Here is a 19,622-nt window from a genome sequence, read left to right as displayed (position 1 = left end):
ACAACTTCCCCGTTGTGTCTCATGCTATTAAGTCCGGTTGGAAAATAGCTTTCATAAAATACCTTCTTATAATTCACACGAAACTTTTAAAATTGTGATCTTTATATTAATAAATGCCTTTACTTTTCTTTAAAATGTAATAATTCATTGACAAAAAACTTTTTTTAATTTTTAATTGTGCATTTATGTCATTTTCTAGAGCGTGGTCCTTAATATAAAACAGGTTTAGTATATGAAAAATAATAAATGCTTAATGGTTCTGTTTAAAATTACCCCGTATGATTGCTTAATCATATGTGCTCGATAGCTTTTATGCTATCTGTAAAATGTTATACAATTTAAAAGAAATATGTTCATGTTCATCAAAAACGTTCTTAACCCTAGTTTCCCGGGGAAGTTAAAAACGGAAGCAAACGTTTCATGTGGTCTGAGACGGGAATGTAAGTGAAAATTTGGAAAACAAACTGGAGAAACGTTGTATGAATGGGGATAGCTTTCTTGTTTCGAAATAGCACCAATAAAAAAAGAACAGTCTTTCGTAGTTACAGGGTTTTAATGTTTAATTTAAAGGGTACGTAATGTGTGTATTCGCAGCTGTTTCGCAGTTTTTACCTAGCGGTGCAGCTCTTTTTTTAGTGAGCCAGTCGACAAGAATAAAATATCTAATCTACCCACAAAATATGGTGCATTTGCTAAAATCACAGACTGTTTTAATGCCGCTTCCAAGGCGAATTTGTGTGGCAGATTTTGAATGAGACGTACCTCACTAGGGAAATGATTGTGGTAGTTTCCATTTGTAGCAAGAAGTTCAAATTTTCACTTATGAAAAAACATTACTAGATTAGCTAGTCGTTCACCACCTACAGTGAAATGCATTCGTCAAGGTAATCTCATTTATGATAATCTTTTCGATGGCATTTACAAGAATGGGGTTTCTATTTTCAACATTCACCTTGGAGTTTATAAATACAAAGACAAAATAATGTATTGTTATTTCTGTTGTAAATCCCACAACCCAGGATTGCCAGGAACCAATAAAAGAAAACATATTTTGAACCCCATAAAATTTTTTATAACGTAATTCTTCTTCTTTTAAACAGGTTTACTGACAGAGGATGTGCTAAACATGACAGATTTGTATTTTGACCGATATGACAGATGAAAGTACTCTGCAGAAAGACTGGTATGCAGTACTTGAAGCCAGTCCAGCAGATAGCTTGCAAGAGCTGAAACAGAAGTACCAGAAACTGGCACTCTTGGTATGTATTATTAACTAGATGTTTTGTTTCTAATGAGGACATACCTTATATTAATGAATACAGTATAGTAGGGGGACTATTCAGCAAAACTTGGAATCCACAGTGTCCTGGGGGATGAGAGTCATGGTCTTATCATATAAAAACATTACACTTGATCTTTTATCACCAAAGAAATAAAGTATAATATTGTAACATTTTAGGCTACAATATTATACTTTAAACACACATTCTTGTGTGTTTAATAGACTCTTAAAATCTGATAAGTAATACTTATAAAAATACTTTGTGGTGCTGCCTTGTGCCCCATACAATGTGTCAGTCCACTTTTTTATTGCATGGATGGGATCAGTAACCAGTTGTAGTCCTCTCTTAATAAGTGGGTGTTGTGGAATCTCAGGAAGTGGAAATACTGCAGTGGTCAGGGACTGATCAAAAAAGCTCACACTTGCCCTTCATCTGTTAAATTATTTGAGTGGATGGGTTCAGATCATATTAGAGTTTAGACGCCCTAATTCTATTTCTGTCCTTCCATTTAGTGGGCATAGAGAGCTGGAGGACCATTCCTTGGACCGATGGCCATTAGTGTAGGATACGGAAATCCACCTTGAGGAATCTGGCTAGACTGGGCTGAAGTTGCAGTTTTTTCTCTGACCAAATAAGACTCTGTGCCAAAGGGCACAGTAGGCTCAAAGTGCTTTTATGGGCTGAACATGTGTATAGAGCCCTACTGGCTATATACTATACCTGATTCATGCCTCTGCCAGCAAGGATTCCATTCCAGAGAATTGTCATTCACCAATGTGAAAGGATTTTGCTGCCTTACTTAAGTCTTAAATGAAAACACAGCACTGCAAGTGCTAATCTCCCTTATGCTCTGGTTCAAGAATAAACAGGTTATCTTTCCAAACAAGAATAGCTATTGCCCTACATCCTTGCGCTTACTTACATCAAATACATTATGAAGAACATTAGGCCGGGGTTATTAATACCTGCTAATGGAAATGCAGTGCAGCTCTGATGCCCATGGAGATCTTTCTGTGAACTGGGATGCAAAGTTCTATTATTTTTTTAAATGAAGGATAAAGTAAGATCTGTGACAGTGCATTAATTATTTTCTGTAAGGCTCCAAGGAGGACAGACACATTTACTGTTCCTAATCAAAAGTGAGTTCTTTTGAGGCATCCTATAGCAGGTCACCTTTTTTCACTTTCTCACTTTATCCACAGCTCATTGACTTCAGATAACAAATTCTGCTATAATGTTGTTTGTGTGAATATTGGCTATGCATATGAAATCAAATATGTTTTAGTACACTTAATAGTACACAATTGGTAGTGAAAGCACCGTAAACTCCAATACTGATGATGCTTTAATCAATCTGGAAATTTACTTTTGTTTGGAGCTAATTGTTAGAGACCTTTATATAAGAGTTTAAGCTTAGTTGGTTTGATAGCTAAAGTACTTACTTAAAACAGTTTATATATAATGTATAGCCTCAGGAGAGTAACAGATTGTACAGTCCTTTTAAATCTAAGATACTGCATTTGGCTTTTTAACAAAATGCAGTCGTTAGTTTTACTATTTTTAATGTTACTGTTAAACGGATTACAGATATAAATCATAGAGGCAGTTTCAGTTTTTTCCAAAGATATAGTCTGCTATATAGCTTAATTTTTAAATAAGAAAAATACATAAAGTTATTGCATTTGTTAAAATCTTATGTTGATACCTGAAGCCTGCCCTCAAATTCATACTTAATGATGTTATTATTTGGATTATTTAATCTTTGAGAGGAAAAGTGCAGTTTAAGCAGATTTGTATAATCCTCCATTTGCAGATCCATTTTAATTACAGTAACTCACAACAGTAAACAAATTTCAACCTAAAAAGGTGCAAATATGCAAATTTAATATGAAATAAACTCATATTATTCTGATGAAGTATCAGTTATGGTCAGAAGTTTTAAATACTGTAGTTGAGATATAGATATGAGACTTGTTTTATTTCAAACAAGTGTTCTTCATTTTCTATGTATGGAAGCTCCTCCTTATAATTAGTCTATAAGAGGACACTTTGCTTATGCTTTTATTCATATTCTGCAGTCTTTGCCATTTTAAAAGACCTATTACTGTATCTTGAGTATCAATGTGAAATTACTGTATGGGTGCACAGCAAGATTTTTTTAAGTGTGCTTGATTTACTCGCATTTGCTTAAACAAGTATAAATAATTTCATTTAGGCATTTCCCTTTTTCTGAAGGATTATATTCTTCACATTGGAAAAAGAAGGCTACTGCTATTTCACAGTGACTCTGTAACCTTAATGGTGTGGTGTTATAAAAACATTACTTGTTAGGACAGCAGTTCTAGTGCATTGGCAATGTTAAGAATAGGACTACAGTAGAACTGTCAAGCCGCCTCTTTGAAATACAATAATCCACTCATTCCCTTAAATAAATAGAAATGGCTTGAGGCAAACCTTAAGCACAATGCAGCTGGGTTTTTTTCCCCTAATAATGCTTTAAATTAGTCATTCCTTAAACATTAGGTGGCAGTAGCGTGATGTTATTGGCCTTTGCTCTGCCCTTGATGCTTGGCTTTTTACAGAGAGCATCGATACAAGCTGAGTAAAAAATGATTGCAATTTACATTGTGGAAGGAAAATGATGTATAGCCGTCCCTCCAAGTGTTTCCCATTGCCAGCCCTCTTCATTGTATTTGTGCCTTTCCTAGCTCCATTAGCTCAAGTAAATGAATATTTTACAATGCGTGCAAGAGAGGGCAATTAAAACCCGTAACTCAGAATGGAAGAAGGCACTATTAAATTCAAGCTTTTTATTTAGCGATGTATATGTGACAAATATCTTGGCTGGATGGGAAGAGGGAGTCAATTCTGTAAAGCAGTGTCTATTGTACATGGTTTAAAATATATATTTTTTCCCTTACTCAAATGAAGTGGTAACATGAGGAAGCCAACCAAAAAATGACAGTTTTTTTAAAAAGTCTTATGCCTTTCCTGTGTATGTTCAATTATATCACTCATTTATGTAGCTTGTTTTTAATGTATTATTTCTACCTGAAAAAGTGATAGTTGTAAATACAATTATTTAATAATGAACACTCAATAGTAGCAATAATAATTCATAATTGCAGCTACTCTTGTGCCTCAGAGACAGCACCAGTGACATTCTTTTTTAAATGGCCATCATACAAATTTGACACCTTTCATGGAGGTGTCTGGGTTTTCTTTAATGGTATTCCTAAGTGCTGGAGTGGTAAGTGTTCACAAGAACTGTTGGTGATGATGAGTGGAGAAGAAAAAAAGATAACAGTGCAAATGTGTTTCCAGCTAAGTTCTGCATTTAGTAACTAGACGTCTTTGGCAGTACGACATTTTTCTAGTTTTACTAAAAAAAAGAAGGAACATGCAGTTCAAGGCTGGACTTTAGTCTGACAAATGTTAAAGGCACTGAGAAATCGCAGAACACCTAAAATCTTACTGTTAAATACCACGGTCGACATCTGATGGAGCTCATACACATTAAAACAGGGATTGGATTAAATTTCCCTGTCATTGGCCATCTCCATATTAATGTATTACTGTGATTCATGACAGCAGTATCAATGGAATAGTATCAATTACAATTTTTCCTTTCACTGCACATAAGCTAGCTACACTGTAGAACATTTTTGAAATCAAAGAGAACCTTGTATGACAGCCCGAATTGTTATCACTGGAAGACAAAAGGTATTTTCAAGGCTAAAGTACCTAGCTGAACACTTCACACCTGTGAGCAGATAGTGTCTGTACTCTGACAATAAGATCAATGAGCATGTTACACATATAAACCCTGCAGGTGAGAGGCAGCTATGGGGAAAAGTGTGTGTCTGAATATTATACATACAGGAACAAGTAAAGGTTTATTCCACGCTGAAAAGAGAAGAAAAGAAACAACGTTTCAGCTGTGGAGCCTTACAGTACATGCATTTGGTAAGAACCAGCAGAACAGAACTGAATCTTTCACAATTCTGCAAAAAAGTGTCTGAATATAATATGAACAAATTAGAATTTTCTACTTCCAATAGAAAATTAGTTTACACACACAATATTCTGCAAAGGCTTGTGAAGTTTGGTCCTCAGATGATAGACAACGAAAGTAAAAAAAGATTATAAAAGTCCCTTGGCTCTTTAGACTGCTGTGCACTCCTTGTACCTTGCCCTAGTGGCCTTTTGGCATGGTGGTTAGCACTGCTGTCTCACAACTCCAGGATGCTGGGTTCGATTCACCCTGGCTGGCAGGCTGTGTGGAGGGATAACAACACATTATCCCTGTGCTTATATTGGCAGACACTCCGGTTTTCTCCCACCTCTTAAGGACACACAGGAGAGGATTGATTGGCTACTCTCAATTGCCCTATAGAGTTTACTCCCTGGTGACTATTAGATGGCTGAAAATGGCTGAAGTGCTGAAATCTTAAACTCAAGTAAAAAGGGGGCAGTTTACTGAGCATTTTGGCTACAGAAGCTCTTTTTGGAGTATTTTGATTCTGTGCTTTTATAGTGACTGTGACTGTTTCTATGTAGCATGGCTAAAGACTGTGAACATATGTTAGAGACTGAATGTCTTGTTACATTGAACAGTCCTGTAACAAAAGTAAAGTATTAAAATACAGTATGTACATATATCTCTATTACTTATAACATGAAGTTAAGATTGTTTAAAAATTTAGTAGCCTTTATCACAGAATTTAAACAGGATCAATTTTAATTCATATGTCCACAATAAATTACAATAAGTAATCTCAGAGTGTTCATTTTCAAGAGGCAGGAGAGTTTTCAAGTACAGCTGTCATTTAAACTTCAAGCAGACGTCCTTAATGTTATTTTCCGTCCAGTTAGACAAAAGCATGAGCAACACTCACTCGCTGCACACCACCGCATCCGTCGTTGTTCTTAATTTAAAGACGACGTTTCTGTTTCAGCGAGCAGCAGTTCATGCCAGTGCTGTTTACATCAAATTAACACCCTCATGCCTTTATTTCACTTACTGGCCCTCCTGAAGATAGCAGTTCCAACACTGCAGTTGTATTACATGACTTTATCATTTGCAGGGACTGCATGTGATTTCTAATGAATAAGCAGGGGAGAGTTCTGGAGGAATTCTAAAATGTTATTCAATTAAAACAGTTAATAAGTAAATCCATTTGCCTTTAAATGAGGGAGGACTTGCACTTTGAAATCTTTAGATGTGTGGTGATATACTGTATCAACAGCCAATACTCTTTCCTGACTCCTGCTGTCTAGCTTACTCTGTTCTTCCTCTTGAGTCTTCACTGAGTTTCAACATCTATTATAACTCTCTGATCTGTGTAGAATGGCTTTTTTCTGTACATGCATTCCTTATAACGGACGCTTGCTACTGAGCTGAGTACAACTGAGCACCGATCTGAAACTAACATTGCAACCTACTGAACTCTCTGCAGGCCAGCTCCTTAAACCACCCCAGCAGCTGATGCTTGAAGCTGTCCCAGCAATCAGGTGAAGCGTCTTAAGATCGCTTAATAGATTAAAGTCCACGCACATTCTGTTATCATACATAAAAAACTGGACATATTACATGAAGAAAGGTCCACTAATGAATTTTTGAAAAAGTGTATTGTCAATATTTTGCCATTTATTAATGTTTTTCTATAGTGTAATTTAAAAGGACAACTAACACCTTGGTATAAGGGTGATCTATTTATTTCCTGTTCAGCTAAAAAACTTTATTTTTTATAATAAGATGAATCTATTTTTATCCAAACGTATTTTGTTGTTTTGCATCTTTTGAATCAATACTACACAAGCTGGCTCAGCTATATTGTTTTGGTTGCTATAACACCCCTTTTTGACTATCACATTATTTTAAGAATGTATTTTATTTAAGACTGTTCGCGTGGGGACAGTAGTTTTTCAGCACTTGTATTTGGATCATGAACACAGCCAAGAAATGACTACTCTGCAATCATGCGTTTTAGATTAAATTGGTCAACAGTTTACCACACATGTTGACTGATTATTTATTATGCTGCCAGAAAACATGAATCTACTCTGTGATCTCATTTTCTTCTATTTAAGTCAAAAAACAAATTTGATCAGCTAGTTAGGTAATTAGCATTATGCAGTTATTTTTTGATAATATTTATTTTTGGTGTGAGGCCTGTGAGGTTAACCTGAGTGCAAGAAGGTCTCTAAGGGAATAATCATTATACTCTCAAAACCTGGCAGATATAATTAACCTTTAGACTTGGTGTTTTTAATGTATAAACCCTTGTACAGGTACAGTTACCTTGCGACCTTTTGTGTGTGTGTTTGTTCTGTCTTGCTGCTGGAAGGTGTGGCAGCTCAGGGATCTCTGGGCCGACACTGCAGTGTCATTAATTTGGCAGAATGATCAATTAATGAAGAGAAGGGCATGAAAGCGTTGACAGAACATACTACCTAATTAGAACCTGATGAACCATGTAGCCCTCAAAGCAAGGTGTGCTCTACATTTGGTAGGTAACAAGCATCTTAAAAAAGGAAGAAGCCAGCAAGTCTCTCAGGACCAATAGATGAAGCAAAATGTTAATTTTGGCATCTACCTCTATAAAAGCATGATGATGTATTTCTAAATTCAATATACATTTCATGTAAAATACTGATAATTGTGGAATTGACTAGATATGTTCAGGAGAAATCATTTTGGATGAACAGGTGATATAAAGTGATCTTTTTTGTTAATTATATAGATACAGTATACTGTAGAAAATTATATAGGGTTCTGAGAGAATTATTTTGTGAACCCCAATGTAATTAGGAGAATAAGAAATTCCTAGCGTGCTACCCTTTTTTAATTCAAATTATTCTTCTCTTAAGTAAGTATTTTTATTCATAACAATTTCTATATTTTGTGATACTCAGTGGTATAAGACGTAGAAGAAAATAAAAATGTAAGTGTCTTTCAGTGTATGTAAAATAATAAGTGAACCCCTAGTTTACTTTGCACTAGTAAGGAGGTAATCAAAGTCAGGTGGTTAAATAATTGGGTAACAGCCCTGTCCTTTATAATGATCAGAAACCTTGTGAGTTTGGTGATAATAGGTTTACAACAGGTTAGTGGAAACAGTATGCTATGATGAAAAGAGATTTTTGTGCACCTCAGGCGAATTCATTGATGATCGGCAGTCTGGAGAGCTACAATAAACAGTTTCTAAAATCCACTGTTAGACTGACAGGAAAAAATTAAAACAGTCCATGGTGACTCAACTCAAGACCAGTCATCCATGAATCCAAAAAGGAAGCCCTGAATAACATCTAAAGATCTGTAATAATGCCAGTGATCATGCCTCAGCCATCATGAAAAGACTGAATGGGAATGGGTTTCATGGCAAGAGTGTCAGGATGAAAACATTGCTCCCTAAAAAGACCAATTCACCATCTCAAGTTTGCCAAAGCACACCTAGGTGATACACAAGACGAATCAATTGAGAAGAGTCATGGTCTCTTCAGTCATGGACTGAAGAGTCAGAACGTTTTGGCCACAATGAGAAATGTTTTGTGTGGCAAAAGCCAAACTCCTTTTTAACAGGAGATCCTCATTGTGATCATCAAACATTGTGGTGGGAGTATGGTGGTTTGGGACTGGTTCTCTTTGCCAAGCACACTTCAGTCCAAACTTTTTCTTCATGATTATTATTCATTTGACTGATACTCTAATAAATGTACCCACATGGGATCTGAACCCAAGGCCCTCCAGTATAGACTTCAGAGCTCTAAATGCTTCATACTGTACTACCACCCACAATTTGGCCAATACCACACAAGTCTGAATGATATGTTTCACTCATAAATTCAAGCACCTGTTTCTAACTTTACAATTTTTATAGTCCTGTAACGCTTTTTTCAACTAAAAAAAGCATAGAAGAAAGATTTTATTAATATTAATTTTATTGTAGCAAAGGTTGATTTTTAATACTATGCCATTACAATAAATGTGCTGTTAATTTCCACAAGCTTACTAATGGGTTTAGATTTTAATTGGATTCCTGTGGCTTTTTGGCATGCAAAATGAGCTGTTAGAAAAGTCCCTTTTCTGCTCAATGTTCCCAACACAAATTATTTTCTACTGAAATTAACTTGGCTCCAGCCATACACAGTGCAACTTGTATTCCTCTAGGTGAAGTAATTGCAATTCTCTGAGGTGACTGCAAGACATAGGTGTTGTTAGCAACAAACAGTAGCTATGGATTTTCTGGATGAGAGAGATTTTTTATCTAATAAGTGAAAGTCTGGTTTGTGTGGTGGAATAGAAAGCACTGAATCTCAGATACTGCTTCAGAGGTTGTAAATAAAAATTAGGAGATTTTTGGATATTACTTATTTTTAACAACATTGGAATAGTGCATCCTATAAAGCACTGAACTTTTTACCTGTGATATGAAAAAATGAGTGGAAAACATATAGCATCTGATGTGAATATCAAAAGTGTGATTGTGGAGAATCCCTTATGGCTAGTGGACCAGTGTCATGCTTCCTACTCTGTGAAAAGTTGACATTGGGGAAAAACCTTGAGAAACTTTCCAAAGAAAGAAGACAAATGTGTGGATATCTGAACTCAGGCTAGGAAGAAAATCGCCCGTTTCAGTTTAATAGTAATTTCTAAATTCTGAAAGTTTTGGTGGTTAATACTGCTGCTTCATAGGTCTTAGGTCTTGTGGTCAGTTCTGGGCTGCTTTTGATAGGGAGTTTTCATGTTCCTCCCATTTTCTTGTGAGTTTTTTCCCAGTGCTTCAGTTTACTCTTACCTTGCAAATACATGCTGTTTAGATTAAAACGGTTTCTCTAAATTGGATCTGTCTGTTACGTCCCCACTATTGCTCGGTCTAGGGGTGAATGGGGACTAACATATGAGCCACTAACATAACAGCCAGAAATAGACAAACAAAGAAAAACACTATACTATTCTTCAACCCAATACCCTCTAAATATCTCTGCCGAGAAAGGGGTGGCAAAGGTAAAGCAAAGTCTTCTGTAAGATATCTGTCTACTCTATCTAAACTAAGCTATAGTATAACGGAAAACTAAAAAAAATGTGGATACCACAACAATCCCAACACTACACACAGCCAAGAAAACAAATTTGATACGTCTCCCATTTAACACCTTTCCACACACTCTCTTTAAAACCGGACCGCTCTCTTCAACCAATCCAGAGAGAGACCCAATTTAGGGACACACTCCCCTCCACAAATGGACCCACGCACAGGAGGGGAGTAAAAAAAAAACAGAACGTAACAGTGTCCCTACAGTGGGCTTGAATCCCATCCAGGATGTTGCTCTGCCTCGTACCCTGTGACTTTGAGGTTAGATTTTGGCTCAAGCATCTCTGTATAGGATGGAATTGCTGGTGATGATGGATGAATGAAATAATACAGAAATGCAGAAAGCAGATCACCTGCAGATATATTAGATGATGTGGCAAGTTGTTGTGCTTTTTGTCCATTATGGTTTTCTGTTTGATATGACTAACACTTGCCTTACAAGAGCAGCAATATTTGCCAAAGACAGTGCTGTGAATGACAATCTTGAAATAGTGTCATTTTGATATCATGTCAGCAATCTAAATAAACAGGTAATTTTAAACAGAAACTACAAAATAAAAGTTGTAGGTACTTAAAAGTATCTTCTTAATAGACTTTGAGTTGTGGAGTAGTTGCTTTTCTTAGTATTTTTCAACATTTTTTTACCATTCATTTGAGAATTAGGCAGGTTTAAATTTAAATCTCTATATTGGTAATCAATATAATCTCCTTTCCCTTTATTGTATATATAAGGAACCTTTTAAGTAAATTGAATCAATGCCCACATATCAAAGCAATGTTAAATGTAACAGAAGTAGCTGCATTGGGTTGTTTTTAATTAAGATGTAGAACAGAAGATTTAAAGTAGAGGCTCAACAGTCCTAATAGGTTTAAATGCTTTAGATTTTGTGGATTTTACCATGGAAGCTGCATGATAGATTTTAGAAAACTGCATAACCATTTCCTTGGGGTCTTTCTTTCCTGCTATTGTTATAGGTCAAGGTGACCTGTTGCAGAGTGTACTGTGAAATACTTCAGTCCATACAGATGGAAGTAGTTAGTAAAGTGTTTAATAAGATACGGTATTATTCATGGTAGCATTTGTAACCTATTAGTTCTTTATTATTGGTGTGAATAAAGAATAAAAGAGATGTTTTTTTTCTGTTAACACCAATAATAATACTTTATTAGAAAGTAAACAACAGGCACAGACACAAAAATGGCATCCACACACAATAGGTGAATACTTTAATTAATTCTGACATTGGTTCCTTTATATTGTTGTTTTATTATATTCATGCTAAACCTCTAAATTAATTATAAATTTAAGATTTTAAACTCTGAGATTTCTCATAGGCATTATGGAAAAAGTGTCTGCATTATGTTCCTCATTATCCTAATCTTCCTTTTCCTGGTCTGCTTCTTTCATAGATGACCATTAAATGAAGTCTTTCTGTTGAGCACTTGAGTATCTGTACATTTCCACTCCTTTTTTTATTGTCTCTGCCCTTTTAAACTGCAGAGCTTTGATTGCTGAGAAACAATTCAAAACGGATGAGAAGAGCACCTGGCATCAAACAAACGAATACAGTCCCCAATCACAATGCAGAATGTTGTTTCGGATTCCAGCTTCAAAAGCCTGCTAATGATTCTTTCAATCAAGGCATGATGTTGGTGTTTGGCTTGTAGTAAAGTTGATTTTTTTTATTTCTTTTTGGTACATCCGTTTACAAAGTGGAAACAAAAAAGATAACATCTGAGTACAGGCACTCTGAATTTTAATTAGTTTTAAAAGTAATTGCTTGAAATGATTAGTTGAATTCAGTTAGTCTTCCTGTTACTTAAAATTAAAAATATAATTATGCTAGACAGTAATTGGCCTGCGAGGGACTGTTGGTTATTGTAGTTCGGTATCAACCCATGCATCATTACTTGAGTTTGGACACGGTTCAGCTTCTGAACTACAGCGACCATACAAACACAAACACACACACACACGCAATGCCCCGCCAGTCAGTGCCAGATTATAATCACCATCCGGCTGAATAGTTGCTAGAAAGGATCTAAGTTGTTTTATGTCCCACCCCGTCTCCCCCCCTCTCCCCCAGGCAATACTAAATCATTCAATGGTGAAAACTGCAACCCTCACTATTCTCTGGGTACATCTCCGGATCTGAAAACCTGCAGGAAAAATTACTGAGTGGTTTTATCAACTATAAATACATTTGAACAGGAATGCCAAACTGGGAGCAAATGTGAAATTTCCTCAAGCTATTTTGATAGTTACAGGAAAATAGTCCTTCCAAATTGATATTAATCATGAAATGACTATCTTTTTTTATTTAGTGTTTATTTAGGAGAAAAAAATAGATTGAGCGGCTTTAAAGACAAATAAGTAGGCATCTCAGGAATCCAAAGGCCTATGATTTTTCAGCCAGTACTTTTTGTAGCTATTTTGTTATTCTCTCTTTCCCATGTGATTGTGAGAGCCTGTCTATCCTGAAGATTTTTATTCTTACATATTGTATAGCATTGCCTCAATCTATTTTTGTTTGCTTTACTCAGCCTCTTTTGGTAAATTGTCCAGAAGACGAGCAGGTCCATCAGCAAATTACCCAGAAAATGCTGTCAGTGCAGGTTGTGACATCAGGTTTTTACTGGCAGATTCTCAGTGACTCCTGTGGTCTAATTAACCTGGCTTGCAATCTCCTGTGTCTGAATGGTGGTGGCTTTTTTGTGTATCTTGTGTGCCCCCTACCCCCAACTGTAGTCCCCATCAGTCCCCACCTCAGTGCAAATAAATCTAAGTTTATTAAGGGATTGGATGCTGCTATGTTTTTTTTCTTCACTTTCCTTTCTCCCTGTGATTGGCAGTATCACCCAGATAAACAGAGTCCAGATGTGCCACCAGGAGAGGTGGAGCAGTGTGTTCAGAGGTTCATCGAAGTTGACCAGGCATGGAAGATTCTTGGCAATGAGGAGACAAAGAAAAACTATGACCTACAGCGGCATGGTAGGTCTCTACTAAGCAGTACATTGAGCTTTGAAGTGCAGAGTGCAGCCTCCATTAAATATTTGTGTGTGTACAGTCCTATCACCACACTGATTGTATCTCCTTGATATTTTACTGTGTTAACATAAACTCAGCTTTAATTAATAAGTTGAAACCTTTGAATGTTGATTTTCCTGCACACTGGTACTTTGACAAAACTTTGTTCATCCTATGAAATATTTGTGTTTCAGAAACTCTTGACTTCCAGTGCATCTTTATGAGATGGATCCCATAAATCATATTAATAAGCTTTTGTCCATCTTAAAAATCACTACATATTTTTTACAGAAAGTTTAGTGTTTGTTATAAAAATGATATTAATTATGAGAATATTAATGATAAGAAAAGTTGCAACCAGCCAGCTTAATACCAGTCTGTTTTGTTTCCCCTAATACTCAGTATTATATAGTGAGTGAATGGTCAAACTGTACACAGCCAGAATATCCCTGAACAGAATCTGAAAAGGTCACTTCAGTTGAAGCGTAAACAAACCTAGTTAACATGACTCAATTTATGCAAATTTCCAAGATTTCCTCGATATGTCTCTTAATGCACTTGTCTAAAGGCTACTTAGAATTTATATGTGTATGTGAACGCGTGTGTGAAGAACAGTTATTAAAGAAAAGCAAATATATTAAAGAAAATATGTGAAAAGGGGGGTCAGGAGGAGCCAGTATAATGGGCATTAAACTATGTTACAGACAAGCACAGTGTTTTGTTTCCTTTATATTTCTCACAAAATGCTTTCTTGGAGCAGAGCAAGGCAGTTGGGAGTAAGAAAAGGGGGGAAATATAGGTCAGGCCTGTCACACATGGGCTACCATTACATGAAGTGATAGGCTGCCTTTCTCCCCTTGCCTGAGGAAAGAGGTCCCTCAGCCTTCCATTAGAAACTTCAATAAATGTACATCCACCCAACACCATTAATGGGGAGAGTCACTAATAGTGTATTGCCTGTGGGGAAAACACTCAGCCGCACTCGGTAACACACTCTTGTCCAGCATTGACATGTATGCAGCATTACTTTTCAAAGTGTCTGATGAAAGCACACTGCCCTGTGTTGCCTGGTATTGACTGCTTTCCTATTGTACAGCGGCACACAATCGAAGCTTTCTCTCTTGCAAAGATTTACGTCCTACCAGTGATATTAAAAGAACTTTTTTTGAAAAATATATAAATGGAGAAACAGGGATGCTATGTACCATGTACAGTAGCTTGTAAATACTGTATAGCTTTAAAGCTTGTATGTTTTCCTGTTTCCCTCAAGGTTTCTTTCTTGCCTTTATAATTAAAAATATCTCCTCCTGAACTATGCATTGCTATGCTCTGTGTCATAAAGTGTAAGTGAAGGGTGTCTATAGCAAGCTTTTTAAGGAAGCTCTGGTTTCTTTATAACATAGATCAATCCTTAAAGCTGGACTTTAGGTAGTATCCTGTCTGTTAGGGCTATTTTTGTGTACTGTTTTGTTTTTCTGATCTTTGATGAAGGTTTGTTTTGAAAAATAACAGAATGTGAATTGGGGAGTTAAATGTAATAATTCTTCCTAATGTGGTTCAGTCACATTATGTACCCATCCTGTTTTTTAATAAAGGGACATACGTATGATATTTAAATTGTTCTTGATTTAATCTAAAAATATTGTTGATTGCCCCACTTTAATCAAAATAATACATTTAGCATTGAAAGCAAATCTGGTAAATAAAACCAACAAACCTTCTCCTTTTTGATATAGTGGGAAGTCTTTTCACTATGTTACTTTTGCTTCATTGGTTTGTTTTATGTAATATTCATTATGAATGATGAAAAAAATATTCACATTACTGTCTAGGAAGATATGGGTTCTTTAGAAATAATAGTTAAGGATGATTTGTTCACATAACATAATCAAATGATCTAGAACAAAATGCTGAAAAATACATGTCTAAATATAAGTTACAAGCCTACATTTTTATTTCCATTCTAGCAGAATTTCTGCCATAGATACCATAAACAAGTGCGCACCAAGCAAGTACATGATGGTTACATAAAATATTGGTGCGTTTTCCTTTCTTTGTGAAAGCATGCAATTACTCAAAAAATAATTGAATTGAAAGTGAAGACATCTTAGTATAGTACGCCTAGTTTATAATCAGGCTGCCCCTGGTCCTGCATCTCTGTTATTGCAGTGTTTAAAATCACAGTTTAGTCATGCTTGAATAATTACAAATCATTTTATCATTTAATGTGCACCGTTTAATTGCCAAAATACAGTGGCCGTTTCACAAGCTGATGTCATATATCTTTCGTGTCTTAGTATGTCGCCTTAATGGGGCTGTGAAAGCATTTTTTTTTCTGTTGCTGTGAATGACCTGGCAAGACCCCTTGTAAAGCTTTATTGAGCTGAGCTGCTAATAGTTGTTTAATGTTATTCTGCGGCCTAAAGAATCTTAGTAGTTCTTGCTTTTAAGCTGCTTCAATTGCAGACCCGTAAACCGTACTGATCAGTCATTCGCTGTGTCCTCTGACCTGACAGACGGGACAATAGAGTCACAAAATCCCTCCATCTCGCATTGTCAGACTGAACCATTGTTGAAACTGCTCTTGGAGTTTGGGAGGATTGCTCTTTAAGATTCCTAACACCTTTTAAGCAGATGTTTGCAAAGGAACATGAATGTAACCTCCAAATGGCTTGCTGTCATCAGGAACCTAGCCCCTTTTGGTTACTGGTTCATTCTAAACGGGCATTTAACTACGTGCACATATGGTCAATCACATATAATAGATTAAGAAGCTCTTTTAAAAAATATAGGCCTTTTTCTGTTTTTCATTGGTTAAGATGTTAAGACTAGGATTCTGTATTCCTGAAATAAAAGGAATACAGAAAAGCAAAAAGGAACAAAAAGATCCCCTTCAATACGTACCTGAACAAAATCATTTTTCTGTGACTTATTTTCTGCGGATCTGAGTCCTGGATGTCCTCTTGCCAACCAAGTGCAGCTAAAATAATTTCCTGATTAAAAAAATTAAACATTAGATTTTCTTTCAGTTATCAGCAACCTAAAGCTATGACAATGAATTACATCTGTTTTCTTTTTTAAAAAGTCAAATAAAGAAGAAGCAAACTGGAGGTTTGTTGTGAAATCGAATAGTTTGCCTCTTCTGGGAACTGGTCACTTTGAGTGACTTGTTGAGGATTGGAAGAGGCAGGTGGAGGGGTTAATGGTTTGTTTTCAGATGTATATCTGCAATTTAGGTGTCTATAAAATGCCAGGCGATGTCTGATGATTTTTCTCATTATTTCTATAGACTGGCTTGTCTAATTTGTTGACACTTTCACTCTTCACCAGTTCTCTCTGTATTTTTTTTAAGACTCCAGGGAATAGACAGTGAATATTTCATTTAAAACTACCTTACAGTCCCACTTTCATGAAGCAGAGAGCCTGCACAGGCCACTCTCAAAACCAATTAAAGAAATGAATGTTAAAAAGCAGAACCTGTTAAGTGCTAATTGCAGTTTTGTCACAAATGGTTTTATTTAAGGCTGATTGAAATGGAACGAAGTGTTAAATTTCACATTTTTAGATCTGTAATTTTTTCCTTTGCTCATTGTTAAGCTGCTGGGTCTCAGTGTTATTTCATATTGTTTACTTAGAAAAAGAATGCAACATTTACACATAATAAACTGTGATGTTTTTATTCTATATTTTAGGGGGTACAAAAGGAAAGTAACACTTGTTCTTTAAAGACATGCACCTAAACCTTGCCAATAACTTTCTGAACTTGCGTTTAAATGTAAATAATTCGCTTTATGACTGAATTAGTGTAACTATGTGCAGTTTGTATTGTCAGACTACATCTACCTGTTCTTCCTTATGTGTATTGCTGCAACACTCCAACACTCTTAGTTTTTTATATTTAGGTGTCAAGGTTTACCTACAGTGCTTTGCTAGGATACCTCACCTGTAATTCCTTATCTCTAAAGCTAATAAAGTCAAATAGAGTGAGAAGGCCAAAACCTTAAGGAGCCCCTGTAAAAAGATGGTCTAGAGAGCAGCAGCAGAGATGGGGTTAATAGACATGAAACAGCAGATTGTCATGACGACCCTTCCCCTGTCGCAGCCGTGTCCCCTGGGAGCTTACAAGTGGGGCCTGCTGGAACCATGTGCTGTCAGCGGCTCCCCCAAGCAGCCCTTTGCTTAGCACTCTTCTTCAGAGCAATAATTTGCTCCCATCAGCAGCCGGGGTTCCTGTGACAGATCAAACACGCCCCCCTCAGCAAGCTGAGGCATCTTTGATCTGACTGTGTACTTTAATCCACTGACATGTGTACGCACTTCTTCAGGTAGCCACCCAGGACTCCTGGTGGATTCAGATGCGACAAAGACTGCACATGGCTACTGTACCGAGAAGAAGCATTTTCAGGAATTGTCATCCTTTCAATATTACACCATTTTTCAAAGATAATTTTCATTTGGTACTGCTCAAAAACCTCTGTGCTTTGGGCAGAGTTCATCTTGGATATCTTCATTATAGAGCACTTGACAAGTGGTAGCTGGTGATTGTGCTGAAAAGTTCCACAATTTAGTTTTGGCTTTGCCTTTGCAAATTCTTTGTCTCGGGTGGAATACACTATCTTGATTCTTAAGTCTGTATCAATATATTTATACACTGTTGCTTATGATGCTCAATCACATCATAAATAGGGTCCATATATTAGAAATGGGGAACCAAGGCTATTTTTGTGACCTTAAAAAACAAAATTGTAGGTAAAATAGTGCATTGGAATGGGTAACAGTAATTTATTGTCTGTTCTTCCACGAGAGCCCTGCATAGCTACAGCCCACTTTATATACTGTACACTAAATTTTGCCCTTTGTTATTGTGCTGCAGTACTTGGGCAAGTCTACAGTTAAAATGCATAATGTCACAAAGATTGAAGAGACCTACCCCCTGCAGCCAGAGTGTGGACATAATATGCTGTTAATGAATTATGACTTACAGATGTTTGTTGTAGCTTCCTCTAGGTGGACCTTGAAGGTAGAATCTTTTCTTCTTGTGCCCCCTTGTGCATGTCTTGATGACTCAGTGATCAGCATACTGACTTCATATACTCATATACATATACAGTGTATATGCTGTAGTTATTTGCTGTACCACAAACCATGAGATTAAGCCACACTACGCTGAAGTACACACAAGATTATATGTGGCTGATCTTGCAGTTATCCAGTGGACTATAATGTTTATAGTGCCCTGAAAGGGCAGTCTGTTCTGTACATTTGTAGACCACTTGTATGACTTTCTTCATTCTTAATTTATTATTCAAAGCGAGAAGCAAAGTTTAAGACTTCAGTTAAATGGATAAGAAACCAACTAATTAATTCTCATTTTTAAAGATTAGATTATATAATATTTAGATCTTAAATATTATATAAAACAGGCTATTTCTAAAAAGAAATCCCAGCTGAGTAATTTATAGTTTTACTGTATGAAATTAATCAGTAATATAAAAACAAATCTCAAAACATTTTAATTGTCCTACATTTGTAGAATAATATGTGTATTTAGAAAACAAATTCAGTGCAGGATGGGAAATAATACAATCATGCACAGTTAATGACATTATCTTCCATTTTGATTTCAGTGCAATATTTGAGAAATAGTTATATAACATACAGAGTGTGTGATTTTAGTTTTCCCTTAATTAAGGTATTGCTGCTACCACATGAGAAGCTGGTGGTGTTGGCAGTACACTGTGACTATGTTCAGTAAGCATATTTCCTCAAACTGGAAATGACTGAAAGAAACCTGATACCTTCTGCAGATGGTGAAAAGACTAATGGAAGTGAGATCTTAATTTAGAGAGTCAGGAACCTTGCTGCCCTTAATACTGTACATTGGTACTATCATTGGAGTATTCTGTGAATCCTGTTGTACAATTCTTTAAAACAGTGTTATAGGTTTCTAAATTAACTGGTTTGAGTGTTCATTGCTTTTATAAATAAAATAGTGGAGTACGTTTTGAAAACTTCAGATGCAGTATCTGGTTTACTGAGCGGTTTATATAAATATTGCACAGATAAATGGAAATAACATTTTCAATTGAGGTGGCAGATTGTTAAATATTAAAGAATATAAAAGATTTGCTTTACCAGAAGAGGCAAAGACAAGGTAAACTTGAAATGAGTAACTTTTTCTTCAATTATTTTGTGAGAGCAATCATCCTTTTT

At 36.1% G+C, this 19,622-nt stretch overlaps 1 protein-coding gene across 2 annotated transcripts in view; it reads left to right on the top strand.

Annotated features, from left to right (window-relative positions):
* The first annotated feature begins 346 nt into the window (after window positions 1-346).
* The window catches only part of dnajc24 (DnaJ (Hsp40) homolog, subfamily C, member 24), a 22,086-nt gene continuing 2,810 nt past the window's right edge, over window positions 347-19,622 (top strand). Inside the window, exons 1-3 of one of the 2 annotated variants that reach the window (XM_088611438.1) lie at window positions 347-440; window positions 1,101-1,259; window positions 13,235-13,373. In XM_088611438.1, the coding sequence (XP_088467564.1) occupies window positions 1,152-1,259; window positions 13,235-13,373 (247 nt within the window). In that variant the 5' untranslated portion in view covers window positions 347-440; window positions 1,101-1,151. Of the gene's footprint in view, window positions 572-1,100; window positions 1,260-13,234; window positions 13,374-19,622 lie in introns of both variants that reach the window. The other variant, XM_088611437.1, reaches the window with a different exon arrangement.

The sequence above is a fragment of the Lepisosteus platostomus genome, chromosome 18 (genome assembly GCF_059453375.1).
Source record: "Lepisosteus platostomus isolate fLepPlt1 chromosome 18, fLepPlt1.hap1, whole genome shotgun sequence".
NCBI lineage: Eukaryota > Metazoa > Chordata > Actinopteri > Semionotiformes > Lepisosteidae > Lepisosteus > Lepisosteus platostomus.
The sequence above is the reverse complement of the archived record's forward strand: the minus strand, read 5'-3'. Positions and strand labels throughout refer to the sequence as shown.